At 43.0% G+C, this 14,469-nt stretch overlaps 1 protein-coding gene across 5 annotated transcripts in view; it reads right to left on the bottom strand.

Annotated features, from left to right (window-relative positions):
- ZFHX3 (zinc finger homeobox 3) overlaps positions 1-14,469 on the bottom strand; it is a 240,549-nt gene that overhangs the window by 24,863 nt on the left and 201,217 nt on the right. For all 5 annotated transcript variants that reach the window (XM_045047115.1, XM_019819974.3, XM_006941677.5 and 2 more), the window contains 2 exons: positions 3,522-3,655; positions 3,169-3,369 (listed from right to left, as the gene is read on the bottom strand). In XM_045047115.1, the coding sequence (XP_044903050.1) occupies positions 3,169-3,369; positions 3,522-3,655 (335 nt within the window). The remainder of the gene's footprint in view (positions 1-3,168; positions 3,370-3,521; positions 3,656-14,469) is intronic.

The following is a 14,469-nucleotide window of genomic DNA, read 5'->3' as shown; positions in this document are numbered from 1 at the left end:
TTTTCTAGATATGTCTCCCGAGGCAGGGGAAATAAAAGACAAAATAAACTCTTGGGACTACATCGAAATGAAAGGCTTCACTTCCTTCCAGTGAAGGAACAAAACTAAAAAGACAGCCTACTAAATGGGAGGAGATACTTGCAAATGATACATCCAATGAAGGGTTAGTATCCAAAATATGTACAGAACTTATATAACCTAACCCCCCCCCAAACAAACCAATTAAAAAATGGGCAGAAGACATGAACAAACACTTCTCCCAAAGAGATACAGATGGCTAACAGACACATGAAAAGATGTTCAGCACCACTCATTGCCAGGGAAATGCAAATTAAAACTAAAATGAGATACCACCTCACACCTCCTAGAATGGCTACAATCAAAAACACAAGGAAGAACAGCAAGTGTTGGCGAGGACATGGAGAAAAAGGAAAACTCAGGCACTGTTGGTGGGAATGCAAACTGGTATCGTCACTGTGGAAAACAGTATGGAGGTTTCTCAAAAAGTTAAAAATAGAATTACCCTATGATCCAGTAATCATACTACTGGGTGTTTACCCAAAGAATACAAAAACACTAATTGGAAAGGATATAAGTATCCTTATGTTTATTTCAGCATTATTTGCAATAGCCAGACTATGGAAGCAGCCTAAGTGTCCATTGATTGATGAATGGATAAAGAAGATGTGGTATATATACACAATGGAGTATTCAGCCATATTAAAAAAAAAAAAAAAACCCGAAATGTTGCCATTTGCACCAACATGGATGGGTCTAGAAAGTGTAATGCTAAGCGAAATAAGTCAGAGAAAGACAAATACCACATGATTTCACTCATCTGTGGAATTTAAGAAACACAACAGATAAACAAAGGTGTGGGGGGAGGGGGGGAGGGAGGGAGGGAGGGAGCCAATCCAAGAAAAAGACTCTTAACTATAGAGACCAAACTGATGGTTACCAGAGGGGAGGTGGGGGGATGGGGGAAATAGGTGAGGGGAAATAAGAATACATTTATCATGATGAGCACTGAATAACGTATAGAACTGTTGAATTGCTATACTGTACACCTGAAACTAATATAACAATGTTAACTATAGTGGAATTAAAAAAAAGAACTTAAAAAAAAGTCTACATTTCTATAGAAAAAAATCTCCATTGTCTGCTGTGGGGAGATAAGGTACACAGGGGTTTCAGTACAAAGTACCAAGTACAACCTTTTTAGGGATCATGCTTCTCCTATATAATTATGTTGTCAGGGATTCTTCTAGAACAGGGTTTATAAACCTGGTTCCATGTATGAATTTTAAGGTATTCTTATGCTCCCTGGCAGTATACACAGTTTTGTATATGCAGAATACTCAATGGTGGTCTTAACAGTGGTTGTCCAACTTTACTGTGCATAGAATAACCCAGTAAGGCTACAGAATCACTTTTATTGGAGTCTCTAAAAAGGTCGAGAATCACTGCTGAGAAGGTGCTAGTTAGTGAGTAACATCCAGAAATATCTTAGGGATTGGTACCCCAGGAACACAGTAGTTACATGTTGTCCTTGAAGACTCCGTTGGTAAATGGAGAAGATTCATAATGACCACCAGACTCACTTATGTGAAATGCACCTCACTTTCACTGTTATAAAAATATGACAAACAATGGATATTTGAAATATAATTTATATTATAGTCCCTAGGGATGTATAAAGGAAACCTACTGTTTAATGTAAACCAGTCATACAGATTATTATAGGCTCATATTTTCTAGACCAGACTTATATCAAATAGGAAAAATTATCACCTGAGGAGAAGAAAGATGCCATTAAGTACTAAAAATGCTTCCCATATCACTTTCTGTTCCTTCAGGCTCTTATGGTTCCAGGCCATCAGTGGGAAGTGTGATGAGGCCTGAGAAAATCCCCTTGTTATTTCCAAGGCTGGTGAGAATGCCAATACCTGTAACACAGAAACCTACCCATCCAAAAAAATGGTCTCCACTCACAGAGAATCTTTACACAGTGTTCACCAGTCTATCTGAAAACACCCACGGAAAGGGAATTTATACTTGAAAGATCTCTGAGATGAAACTTATGCTGGGTCACCTTCAAGTTTCCTATTGGCTGCTAAAGTTCTCTTGATGCATTAATTATATGTTCCCCACGACTAAACATCACTTAGAACGTTGTTCATTCATCTTGCATAACCAAATGGAATAGGAAATGCCTAGAGGTTATATGTTTGTAACCTGCATGTTATAACATGGAATTCTGAACTGACTACCTCCCTGGGAATCTGTACATGAAAAGGCCATCAAATTAACCTATTACTCCACTGTTGAAATAAGTTAGAGGTGAGAATAATTCTCTTTGGTAGTTTTTCCTCTAGTAATCAGGAATGGGCTTGCACAGCAGCCCCATCACAAATAGAAAAGCAGGATATTAGTATCACCTGTGGAATTTGGAAAGTTTTCACATTACAATTAAATCTTTATGCTAACCTTTTGGGCCGAGCTACAGTAGCCACTTAGAGCCATGCTTTTAAAACCTGCAGGTGTAGCAACAGCGTGTTGAAAATGCAAAGCCCTCGTCCATGAGTCATCACATGCTATCCCACTGACCATTCTCCTGCTCCGAGAATTCAGATATTGGCTTGAGAAGTGCCCACATTACAGGGTCACACCCCTAGAGCTGGAAAATGTGGGTTCAAATTTCAACCCTACCACTTACAAGTGGCATCAAGTCAGCTAAACTATCTGAGCCTCAGTTTCCTCAGCTGTTAATGTGAACATGTCCAACTCTTTATTTTTTAAACAAGGCTGTTGTGAGGATGAAATGAGACTAACAGCAACCTAGAACATGACCAACTTATTGAAGGTTTGCAGAGTCTAAATAACTATATCTTTATGTAAGTGGTTATCTAATCTCTGCATCAGACCAGGAGGGAGGATAATAAGGGAAGGTGGAGAAACACATACACATTCAATGCTTTGGGCTACAGTCACACCATGGTCATACCCAGTCGAAGGCAGGTACAGAAAAACAGAGGTCTAGGGCCATTTTTGATATTTCCAACTCTACACTGGCTTTGTCACCCAACAAAACAGAATCTCCTCCATGTTACTGCGTCACCTTTGACCTCAGGAAAGAGAAGCCACAGGTCTTGCTGCCGGCTGCCTTACCGTCATAATGAGTTTCTCCACGCAGTCAGGTGCCACGCTGTGGAGGTGGGTGAGGTGCAGCTGGAGGTGGATCTTGTTGTTGAGCATGTCCTGGCACAGGGGGCAACGCAGCATGGGCTGCACGGAGTGCTGCGTCATGGCGTGCACCCGGAGGCGGTTGACGTCGGCATTGCTGTACTTGCAGTAGGGACACTGGTACATCTGTGGGGGATACATCCACCCCTCTGGCTGAATCTTCAGTTCCCACCAGTGCCTGTGTCTGCCCCAAGCCCACCCACCCAAAAGTGTGTTCCCCACTGGTGTCTAGAATGCTCTCCCCCTCCCCCAACCAGCAGAGCCCCTTCCCGTCTCACCTGCTCTGATTTGGTCTCCTCTGTTGTTTTAGGTCGCTTTGAAGAAAGAGGAGATTCTGAGCTACCTGTGAAGGAGATGCGTTTGGAGGTCGCGGGAGAATCTGTCAGCTCCTTCTCTGCTTGGCTGGACGATGCTGGAAGGAAAAGCAGAAGATGCGATACAGCAGCCAGACCAGGCCAGCTCCCAGAGGGTTTGTGTTGGGTGAAAATCAACATTCATTTATAGCACAGGATTTTCTTGAAACACCAAAACTCAAGTAGGATGAGCATCCGGACTGACTTACCAAGCACACTGGAAAAGAAGCAAGTGTTCCTTTTTCCCCCATGAATTTCTGTCACTACTTTAACAACTGAATGCTGAGAAAAAAAAAATATGGACTAAAAGGCTCTGAGTTGGATTAAGCTAAATTCGGTGTATTCTGACTTCCCCCCAATCAAGACACAATCTGCTGGCCTACGCGGGCAGTCGGGTTGAGAGTGGGTAGGGAGTCTTACCAAATGGCTAGTCAACCTGAGTACCCAGACACACACTGCTTTCACAGAAGTCCTCAACTATGTGAGCTCAACTTTATTTTCCCAGCTCTTGGAATCACAGCACAGCACATCACAGGAGACATGACACATGTGACCTGAGAAAGGTTCACATGGATATCCGCATATAAATACTCGGGGGGAAAAATCAAGTTTGAGTTTAGCAACCTGCTTTTGGGGAAAAAGTAATTGAAGAGTGAAAGACGTAGGGCACGAATCCAACAAATAATCTAGCCAATGCTCCAGACACAAGCGTTTATTCTGAGTAGGTGGTAAGAGGGAAAGTCTCCTCTCTGCTTGCCCAAACCACGGCCCATTTCACCAAAAAAACAACCAAAACATTAATTAATGAGGAGAGTCACATGAGACTTAAGAAGCAAACAGTAGGTACAGAAATGTGGGTGGAAGGAGTTCTCTGAAATAGGAATCTGAAAAGGACCTGGAAGAATTTGATGAGAAAACCACTGGGTTAAAGGTTTAACAAGGATCAGCACTGCTTCTCCAGCGTAAACACAAATCCCACCAGGAGTGGATGTGGTCATTCCAAAACCTGGTCAGTATCTAAGGATGGTTCTCTCACTTGTGAACACAGAACTTCCTTTTTCAGAATTTTGCTATGAATGATTTTTAAAATCCTGAAAATGGTCGGGAGAAATATATACCCATTCCCCTCATTGAAAAAGAATTTGACTTGCTATTGTGGTCCTTGGTTTAGAAAGCCTAATTTTTACTCTTAAGTTCAAATGCTGTCTGTATCACCCAGTCTAGTTACCTAGCTTGTGTTTCTACTTTAGGCTCAGCTTTGAAATTTGTTCTGATGTGGATACCAAGATGCTCTCATTATAGATGTGCTTTTTAATAAACAATTTTAGAAAATCAATTTTATTCATTAAAATCATAAGGCCACAAATAATTTTGAAGAAAGAATTGCTAAATGCAGGAAATATTCCAGGAAGTTGATGCTCTTCCCAGAATGCACATCTTGTGACCTTTAAACCCCAGTATCTTGGTAACCTGGTCTGCATAAGTTTGTAGGGCATCTATTATTTAAAAAGTACAAGGACAAGCATTTTATACACAGACCCCTCCTCCTCCCAACACACACATTCATAACAGTACTTTAATCTGTCTCGAATCGACTTCAAACCCATTTTGCTCTTAATGGGAGTTATTCATTTTCACTTGAAAGGTAATACATGACGGCTGGATATTTAATGTGATAGAATGGCTGCCGATTAACTAGGTGCTGTAACATTCTAGACCGGTTCCCCCATGGCCCACTTCCCATCCCCTGGCCCCTCAAAGGAACCCTGTGTCGCAGGTTTTCGACCTCACAGTGTGATGGGCCCCTGCCTGAACACTACCACAACAGGAGTCCTTAACTAATGGGTCAGGGAATTAAGTGCCCCCTGACTCCCAGAAGGTTCCTCATTCTCCATCATTTTTCATTTTTGCTTACTGATTATCCTCTATATATTAACAGTTCAAAAGCATTCTACAGATGGGGTGAGAGGAGGCATTAGGTGTTACTTTATTTGGTTCAGCCATCCCTTCCCCAACCCCTTCCCTATTTCCACCTCCGACCTGTAGGCATTAGTTAGGAAAGAGCTGCTACCCGCTCCTCCTTCCATTAGAGGCAAACCAAGATACAGATTCCATTCCAAACACCCACCCCCTGTCTTTTTGTTAGTCTGCCCAACCTGAAACAACATTTTTCTTTTATAAGACCATGCCATCATCTTGTAAATGCCCTCAGTCTGCCACTAACACCCTTTAGAAAGGTGGTCAAATGTGCAGTTGTGAGGCCTTGTGGGTGGATGAGCCCCAAGGAGGAGACCACCGAGGATGAGACCACCCAACTCATCTCACTCACTGGGAGCTGAAGGGCAAACATAGGGTAGCCCAGTGTGGCATTAGCTTCCTTGTCTGACCAGAGCCCACCCTCTTCTTTCAGTGCTGAATGAATGATGAATTGTGACAAGGTTGCAGAGGTGAGCATTCTGGTTTCAGAAGCCACTATCCTTTCCCTCTGCATGGAGAGGGGAACTTTTATTACTTTTTTTTTTTTTTTTAATTTTCAAACTCCTTAACTTCTATGGAATTGTAAAGCTTCCTTTGTCAGCTCAAGCTAAGGAATCCTTATAAAGTTTTTTAAAAAATAAAATTGGCACCCTCTCCCTCATACCTCTTTCTCCCCAGTAATACACCAGCCATGCTGTAATATGAAAATGCTGCACCTGCTGGTGTAAAAACTTCTGGAGCTCAACTTCCTTCTATCCTGGACAGCCTGCATGTTTATTAGATCAGATCTGTCTAGTAGTAGACATTAGCCACCTGCAGCTCACTACTAGCTCACTTCCTAAAGATAAAGCTGTGCCATTCTGAGAATCTGTTAACACCCAGTTACAATCCCATTGTGTTTCCCTGGGTGATATGGGACTGCTCCTAAGAGTTAGGTTAACTAGGCCAGCAGCTCCCTCCTAGCTTGACCCCCGATATTAATATGTCAATCCCCATCAAGACATGGCACCCATGTCTTTATACAATTTCTGTAGATGTGCCAACAGCTGTACAAGTTCTCCATCAGCAGGCTGGATAAGGGTTTTACTACAGGCCACAGACAGTCTGAAGATTTCTCAAGCTGCTTCTCGCTGAACTACTTCAAAAGGGCCAGAGTCTTAAAATCAATTTCTATTTTAGTTCGTCACTAGCATACATTGTAGGCCTAAGTAAATGAGGTTGTATGAATACCAAGAAAGAAAGTATTGTGGTTTTCTGCTTTTGAAGACTTTTCTAAACTTTAACTTAAATTCTAGGAGAGAGTCTAGGAAACATTATTTAAAAAATCAATTACTGGTCACTTTAAGGCCACTATGACATCATAGTAGTTAATTGGAAATACACGCACTTCAGAGACAAGCTTTAATTTAAACAGTGCCTGGAACCTTTGGTTTATCCTGGCAACAGAAAGCCAAACAACTTGAAGGGTTACTACCTGTAGTGGTTTTTACAATAATGATAAAATGAACTGGAAGCAATGTAGTCTCTTACAACAGGGCATGGTCAAGTAAACAATGGTACAGCTACTCTACTGATTATCAGAAGACATTAAAAATAATAGCTGTGAACCAATGTGGAAAAGTTCTCAAGAATGTTAATCAGAAGAAAAATCAGATAAAATATGCATTACATCATGATATAACTATGTAAAAAATAGGTACTAGGAAAGAAGACTAGAATAAAATGGACCACTTTCCCATTTTCTAAGGTTGTCAGGAAGTTATATTATTTTTAATATTCTAATTAAATAGTTCAGCATTTAAATTCAACTGTCCGTGAAAAAGTTGATATTTGGATCCATACTGTGCAAAACATCAGGTGGTATTTTTTGACTTTGCTGGTTAAAGCAATTTTCTCATTTTGGCAGTTCTATCATACAAAAATATGTGTTAAATCTCAACGAATCTTTCACGGGTAACATGCTGGGCTCCTGGCACTTGGAAGGGGATAGAAATGTGGTGAGGAGCCATGTGAATGCACGCGTTATAGATTACATACTCTATATAAAGCTAGGCAGATGGAATAGCGACAATGAAATAGTGGGTCGAACCCTTCCACAACCTGATAGGATGTGAGCCATGCATTCCTGGCCAGGCTAACTTTCTAAGGGGTTTAAGCACTTGCTTGTTAGGAGTTTATAGCTTTGCTACCCAACTTGCTTGATAAGGGACAGAAAGGACTGGCATGTCCTTCTTATGGAGTACACAAACTTCAAAGTTGGCTTTCTGGGCCAGAAGCCACCATTTCCCCTTAAACTGTGATGGGCTGGACACTACAAATGACAAAGATAAATACCGAGAGAGGCAGACCTGATTCATGACTCTCTATTTTATTCTCTTAGGTTCCTCTACATGTGAGGCAAAATAATTTCATTCCTAATGAAACACAGTAGTCAGTACATGGCTTCCTTAAGGAAGGAAGGGGGGAAAGGGCTTTCCTTAAGGGGGAAAATAACGTATGCATGGAGACATCAACTTCCAGATACCCTTTGCTTTTAAAATATTTCTTTGGGAAGCATTTAAACTCTCAAAGTAATTATTTAAAAAGTCACCCCTCTTGTCATACTAATTAGAGGAAGTTGGGAGAAAAGGAGTGCCAACCTGTAATCATGCAAGTTTTGCTTGCGATTTTATGTTCCAAGCAGACAGAATAAAACAAGCCAAGCAGTTTCATATAGGAAGTGACTTACTTTAAAAAAGAGGTTAGAAAAGTATAAACTTAGGAGGCTCATAGAATGGCCAAGTATGGTAGAAAACACAGCCTATATAACTTTACCTATAAAACCAGTCTTCCAATTCCAGTCCTCACTAACAAATTAAAGCCTGAGTCACTGAAATTTTGGCCACAGAAAATTTAAAAGATGTACTTGCAATACCATAGACCATCAGTGGACTCAAAATGCCCCATTTCACACCTGGTGATGTTGTCCGTACAGCTCTGAAGAGAGGTAAGGCATGAAGTGGCCTCGTGAAAAAGAAACCTGAAGAAAAACTGGAAATGAAGTTTTCGCCTCCTCTAATCATCAGCCAAGACATGGACTTGCCCTCCCCCAAAACCAAAATACTCAGAAGTAGTTTCTGTATTTCATGAGCAGAAGTCATCTCATCACCAATAGGGCTATTGGCATGATGGATATTCTGTGCTGCAGGCCAGCCTCCCTTTGGCCAAAGACCTCCCTTGGGGAGATCCTGGGAATGCGCTGAGCTGTTCGTGTTTCTGGGAAGTTTCTTCTGCATTTCTCTCCTTCATGGTGGGGTGGCAAATAGAGATGGTATACCCCAAAGTGCTTATCTTCCTCCTTATGGGGGCCCCAAGGTGAGCCCACTGAGGGCCTGGGCTGCTGCTGGACATTCACTCCTTGTGGAGAGGCCAAAGGCAGCTGCCACCTCCATGTCTCAACTGTCAAACTCTTAGCTAAAGTGCCACTGACAGCCCCTCCATCTAAACTTCCATCTCCCAAACCAGCAACATAATGGAGGAGCCAATTAAATGATTATTAATTCATGCTACTTTCCGTAAGCCAGAGGTTCTCATCGCCTTGCGTTCCGTAAACCAGCTTGCCACCTGCCCCAGAAATTTACAGCAATCTTTTATCCAACTCCATTGACTAGGGGGAAAAAATTCACACAACTCCATATCAATGTTTGAGTTGGGATAACTACCCCAGCACACTAGACTCAGAAGCCTCACTAGATGTGAAAATGGTCATTTCAGCTCATAATTACACTGAAATGAAAGGTACAATGTGCTCTTTCCTTAGCTCTTCTCCTTCAGCTTCTCATGAGCCTCCTACTTCCTCTAGACAACAAAAATTCAATGTTTTCACAGGGTAATCTGTGCTTCTGGGCTCTGTGATCTTTACACTGGCACTGAAAGCGGAGCTACTCTTGGCATTTCCCTGCAATTCCCTCCCCCAGAGGACAGGCTAGGATTTCATACTCGCATCTCCTATGGAACTACCGTACTTGATAAGTGACCAGAGATCTGGCTAAATTCCCTTCCTCCCCTAATACAGAGAACAGCAGTTCCTCTAAAGGATTTGCTTTGCTGCCAACTTGGTCTTTAAACATGCATGGTCTCATTCTGCCGCCGACCAAGCACTTAAAGATTTCAAAGAGGAAGCAGAGGCATGCACTGGTACCCACACCCAGGGGGTGGTCTCCTTGCTGTGGCTACAGCAAACCTGGGCTCCTCTCCTTTCCCTGCCCGAGGTGTGGGACAAGTCTCAAACTCTGGCCCAGTGGGGTTAAGAACCTTCAATTCAGAGCACAGTCTCATTCTCTGTAACTCCAAGTTGTGCTGCCCGTGTACATCTCTAGAAAGCATTTTCGAGAAGTACAACCACCTACTCAAGAAATACAAGAATATGCCTAGTTGGGAAGAATAAGACATACAGGTATCATCAACGTGTAAGACACGTCTTTGTGTTTCTATAAAGGGCTTCAAGGAAAATTTGAGTAATACTACAGATCGGTGGAATTTGTACTCTGGGAACTGCTAATTATTTTTCTCTTCCAGGTCGGATGTGAACTAGATAGGCCAGCACTTTGGAAATCCAGAAGCTCTTGGTGTTGTTGTTATTATTATTATTATTTTGCTCTTTATTTGGAAATAACTGTAGATTCACAGGAGGTTGCAAGAACAATCCAGAGAGGTCATGTGTCACCTTCCCTCGTGTTACTTTTAGCCTGTGTCCAGAGAAAGATTTCTAGGCCTTCAGTCACTTTTCATTGTGACTCCGTTTCTCTGACCAAGCTTCTCTCCAGCTCAGAGCCTGGAGCCTGCTTCAGATTCTGTGTCTCCCTCTCTTTGACCCTCCCCCACTCCTGCTCGCTCGCGTTCATTCTCTCTCTCTCTCTCTCTCTCTCTCTCTCTCTCTCTCTCTCTCTCTCTCAAAAATAAACATTTAAAAAAATTAAAAGCAGGAAAAGGGGTGCCTAGGTGGCTCAGTAGGTTGAGCTCCTGACTCGACCTCGGCCCAGGTCATGATCTGTCCCACTTCCATTCCTGCTATCCAGGATAATATCTGCCAAGACTCAAGACTTATGCCTCTTCTAGGCACTTCTGCCTTTCAGGAAAGCTCAGTACCTCTCGCACCCAGCAGGGGCTCAGGACCTGCCATTCAGTTAAAGAAGACATAGTTCTCGAAACCTCATGCATGTCACAAGATTGCAGCCCCAAGTCTGAGTCAGAAGTCCCTGGGAGGGTTTGATAAAACAGAGAGAGCAGGCTACACACACACACACACACACACACACACACACACACACACACACACACACATACACACACACCCGCATCCTCAAATACGTCTGATTCAGAGACTGTGCATTTCTAGTGAGTTTCTAAGTGATGCTAATGGCCCATGGACCATACTTTGAGAACTGCCATCAGAGTCAAAGCTTTCTGTAATTGATGGAGACCAGAATTAAACGAGGGGCCTGGCAGGTGTGGGTGGATCGGCCAGTCCACTTCCAAATGACTGTTGCCAACAACACACTCTCATCATCTGTGCTCATGGAAGAAAACCAGGCCTGGTCTCAAAGCTACAGGTTTCCCTCCTCAGACCAAAAGTGAAAGATTAAATATGGATGTCCCTCAGGGAACATGCCCCCTCTAAAACAAATGTAGACACATTCTCAAAGTCAGAAATTCAGAAGGAATAACTTCCACATCCTCTGTTGGTAGTATAATCCAAAATAATGACAATGCCTTGCATATGGCAGTCTCGTTCTTTCCATGTGTCTTGGAAAACCTCTGGGAAAAGAGGGCAGACACCTATGGGGTCTTTCCACTTTGCAGGAGGAGGAAGCATCTCTTCAGTGCTGGCGTCCTGGGTCTTGGCACCTGCAGGCCACACCAGCCAAGGGTTCCCTTTGCTTCAGCCCTGACAAGGATGCAGAGATCCATCCTGGCCCCTGTGTATACACGTCAGCCATCTGGGAAGGGAGGACTACACCATGTGGGGTCTTTGCTTTCCCAGTAAGCAGACTCAGGGAGGGATGGTGGGCCCATGTGGACTGATGGCTAGTGTTCTCACCCTGCATCTTTGGGGAGAAAATAGTGTTAAGCCCTACATCAGAGGCATCAATCTGTTCCACTAATTCCTTGTTGAAATATGCATAAGGCTGCTTAACTGTACTGAGTTGAGCTCCCAAAAGGCCATCCTACAATTTGATTTTGAGATACCTTGCTCCCTCTGTATCAGGTTTGTGAAGGAACCACCAGTCCAAACAGAGCCACCAGCCCCTGCCTCGTTTAGACCAACATCTGCTGTCAGTTTATTTAATGATTTCTAGACACTGGGCTGCCACCATGAGCCTAGCCTGTGTGCCAGGAGCTGGGGACCAAAGGGCCAAGCCCTGTCTCCTCACTTTAAGGTATAAGTCAGCCTGCCTGCTTCTGGCCTCTTTTGAGTCCCCCCCCCCCCCACCTGCCCAAAGTATCCTGGCTTCTTCTGGCACAGCCTCTTGAGCTGTGCAGAGACGCCATGGGCAGCTGTGGTCACAGTGTCCCATGAGGATGAATGGCCATGGTCAGAGGAGAAGCTAGGGGCTGCACTGTCACTCTGCCCCCTGGCTTAATTACAGGACTATGAAGACCACGGATTTGGAGAAAACCAGAACGGGAAGGACCTCAGAGACCCTTGAACTGACAAGAGGAAATAGTCCAGAGGTGTGAAATGTAGGTCAAAACAAGGGGGCAATGTGTGTCATTCAGAGACCAGGCCAAAGTTAATTAACAGAAGTTCATCCAGTCCCCATCAAATTGAACATTAATTAGGTTAGTTAGGGTCTCTGAGCCCCAGCACAGCACAGTCTCCCAAAGATTGGAAATATAACAATACTCTTCCAGTTTTTTCTCTATTCCAAACCTATTTTCCTAAGATACTTGATGCATTTTCAGAATGAAAGTGAACCTGTGAAAATAAACACATAAAATCCAGATGCAGCATGGTGACAGACACCAAGAACTCTGAAGTGAAATTCTCACTACCCTTTCAAGTCAACTTCCCCCCATGATCTGCCCAGCTGTCCAGGGTTTGTTTGTTTCTTATTTTTGTTTGTTGGATTGGTTTTTTTGTTTTTGTTTTTTGTTTTGCCAGTCCAGGTTCAGCATGAGAGTGTGAAAATCTGTACTTGGGGAAGAAAGACATCACTCAGGCCCCTGCCTGTAAGGCTGGGAAATGGCAATGATTCTCTACTTTCTCCTGTGGGTTTAAAGTACCAAGAAGACTGAAATGTCTCCTTTGGTAATTCTGCACAGTACAGAGAGAGGGGGATTTATGTCAATGCTTCTCTCAGTACCGAGTCCCCATGTGCAGTTTGTTCAAAGTGCTCCAAAGGGCTAGGACAAATGATCTGTGCAAAAGGGTCAAGATGTGGTCCTAGTGCACGTTTAGGGAATCCTTAAGAATTCATGTTTTCCACATGTCACTTTCTGTTTTCCTAAGACCTAGTTCCCTTTCTACAAAAGCATCAGCTTCCCTTGGTAGGAAACAAAGCACAGTGATTTGCAGTGCTGGCCACACACACCCTGGTTCCACAACCTGGCTGTGTGACCTCGAACATTTTACTTGACTACACTGAGCTCTCAGTTTCCTCATCTGTCAGTAGGATAACAGTGTCTACTCACAGCGTTTCTGTGAGGCAAGAGATCAGGCATACAAAGCCCACCACAGAGTCTAGCACGTAGTAAGAGATCAAACATTGTTGCTATGGTTTCGTTTTTAGAAGTATCTCTGGGAAATAATATGGTTCCATGTGTGGCCATGGCATGAGGGGAGAAGCCTGGTTTTTAAAGAAGCATGGACACCCTAAATTTGCCTTTCCTGTACATTAACATGGAGCAACGATCCTATTAACCCATGGGTTTGACGTCTAAAGAGTAGAACAGAATAGCTTGGACTTGAAAGTGTTTGTAATCATGCTATTTTACCAAATCGATTGTTAATGAAACATTCAAACAGTATCAGGCACTTGCTAAGTGCTGGAGATTAGAGAAATGAATGAATGCTAGCTACACTGGGGTGAGAAGAAGAGGCAGAACACAGAAGACTGTTAGGGCAGGGGATATACTCTGTGTGATACAGTGACGGACATATGTCAACATCCACACAATGTATAACACTAAGAGTGAATCCTAAGATAAACTATGGACTGTGGGTGATTTTTGATATATTAATGATTTATCACTGGTTTAAAAGAAAAAGTACCATTCTAGTGAGTAATGTTGATATGGGGGCACCTATGCATATGTGAGGGCAGAGAGTACATAGGAAACCCCTGTACCTCGCTCTCAATTTTACTGTAAACTTAGAATGGCTCTTAAAAAATAAAGTCTAGGGGCACCTGGGTGGTTCAGTCGGTTAAGTGTCTGACTTTGGCTCAGGTGACGACCACGTGGTTCATTGAGTTTGTGTCCCACATTGGGCTCTGCACGGATAGTGCAGAGCATGCTTGGGATTCTCTCTCTCCTTCTGCCCCACCCCCCACTTGTGAGTGTGTACACGTGCACGCTCTCTCTCTCTCAAAATAAACTTAAAAAAATAAGTCTAATATATTAAGCAAACAAACAAAAATGAATGAATACCACAAGCTCAGATCATAAAGAGCTCATGATCCTGTTCGACAACTACAGAAAAAGGATCTTCAAGTCTTCTCCAATCTTCATATAATAAAAGAAAGCAATTACATTATGTGTTCTTTAGCTTTATGATGTGGGGACTATATCCCTGATCCACAAGGCAAATTGGGGTTTGATCACAAATCTGACAACTAGGTGTTCACCATCTACGTGCCATGCTTCTCTAGTCTGCAAAACACAGAGAACATCAAGCCAGAAAGTCTGTGGGAGC

Source organism: Felis catus, chromosome E2 (assembly GCF_018350175.1).
Source record: "Felis catus isolate Fca126 chromosome E2, F.catus_Fca126_mat1.0, whole genome shotgun sequence".
Classification (NCBI taxonomy): domain Eukaryota; kingdom Metazoa; phylum Chordata; class Mammalia; order Carnivora; family Felidae; genus Felis; species Felis catus.
Note: the sequence above shows the minus strand (reverse complement) of the source record. Positions and strands in the feature narration are given on the sequence as shown.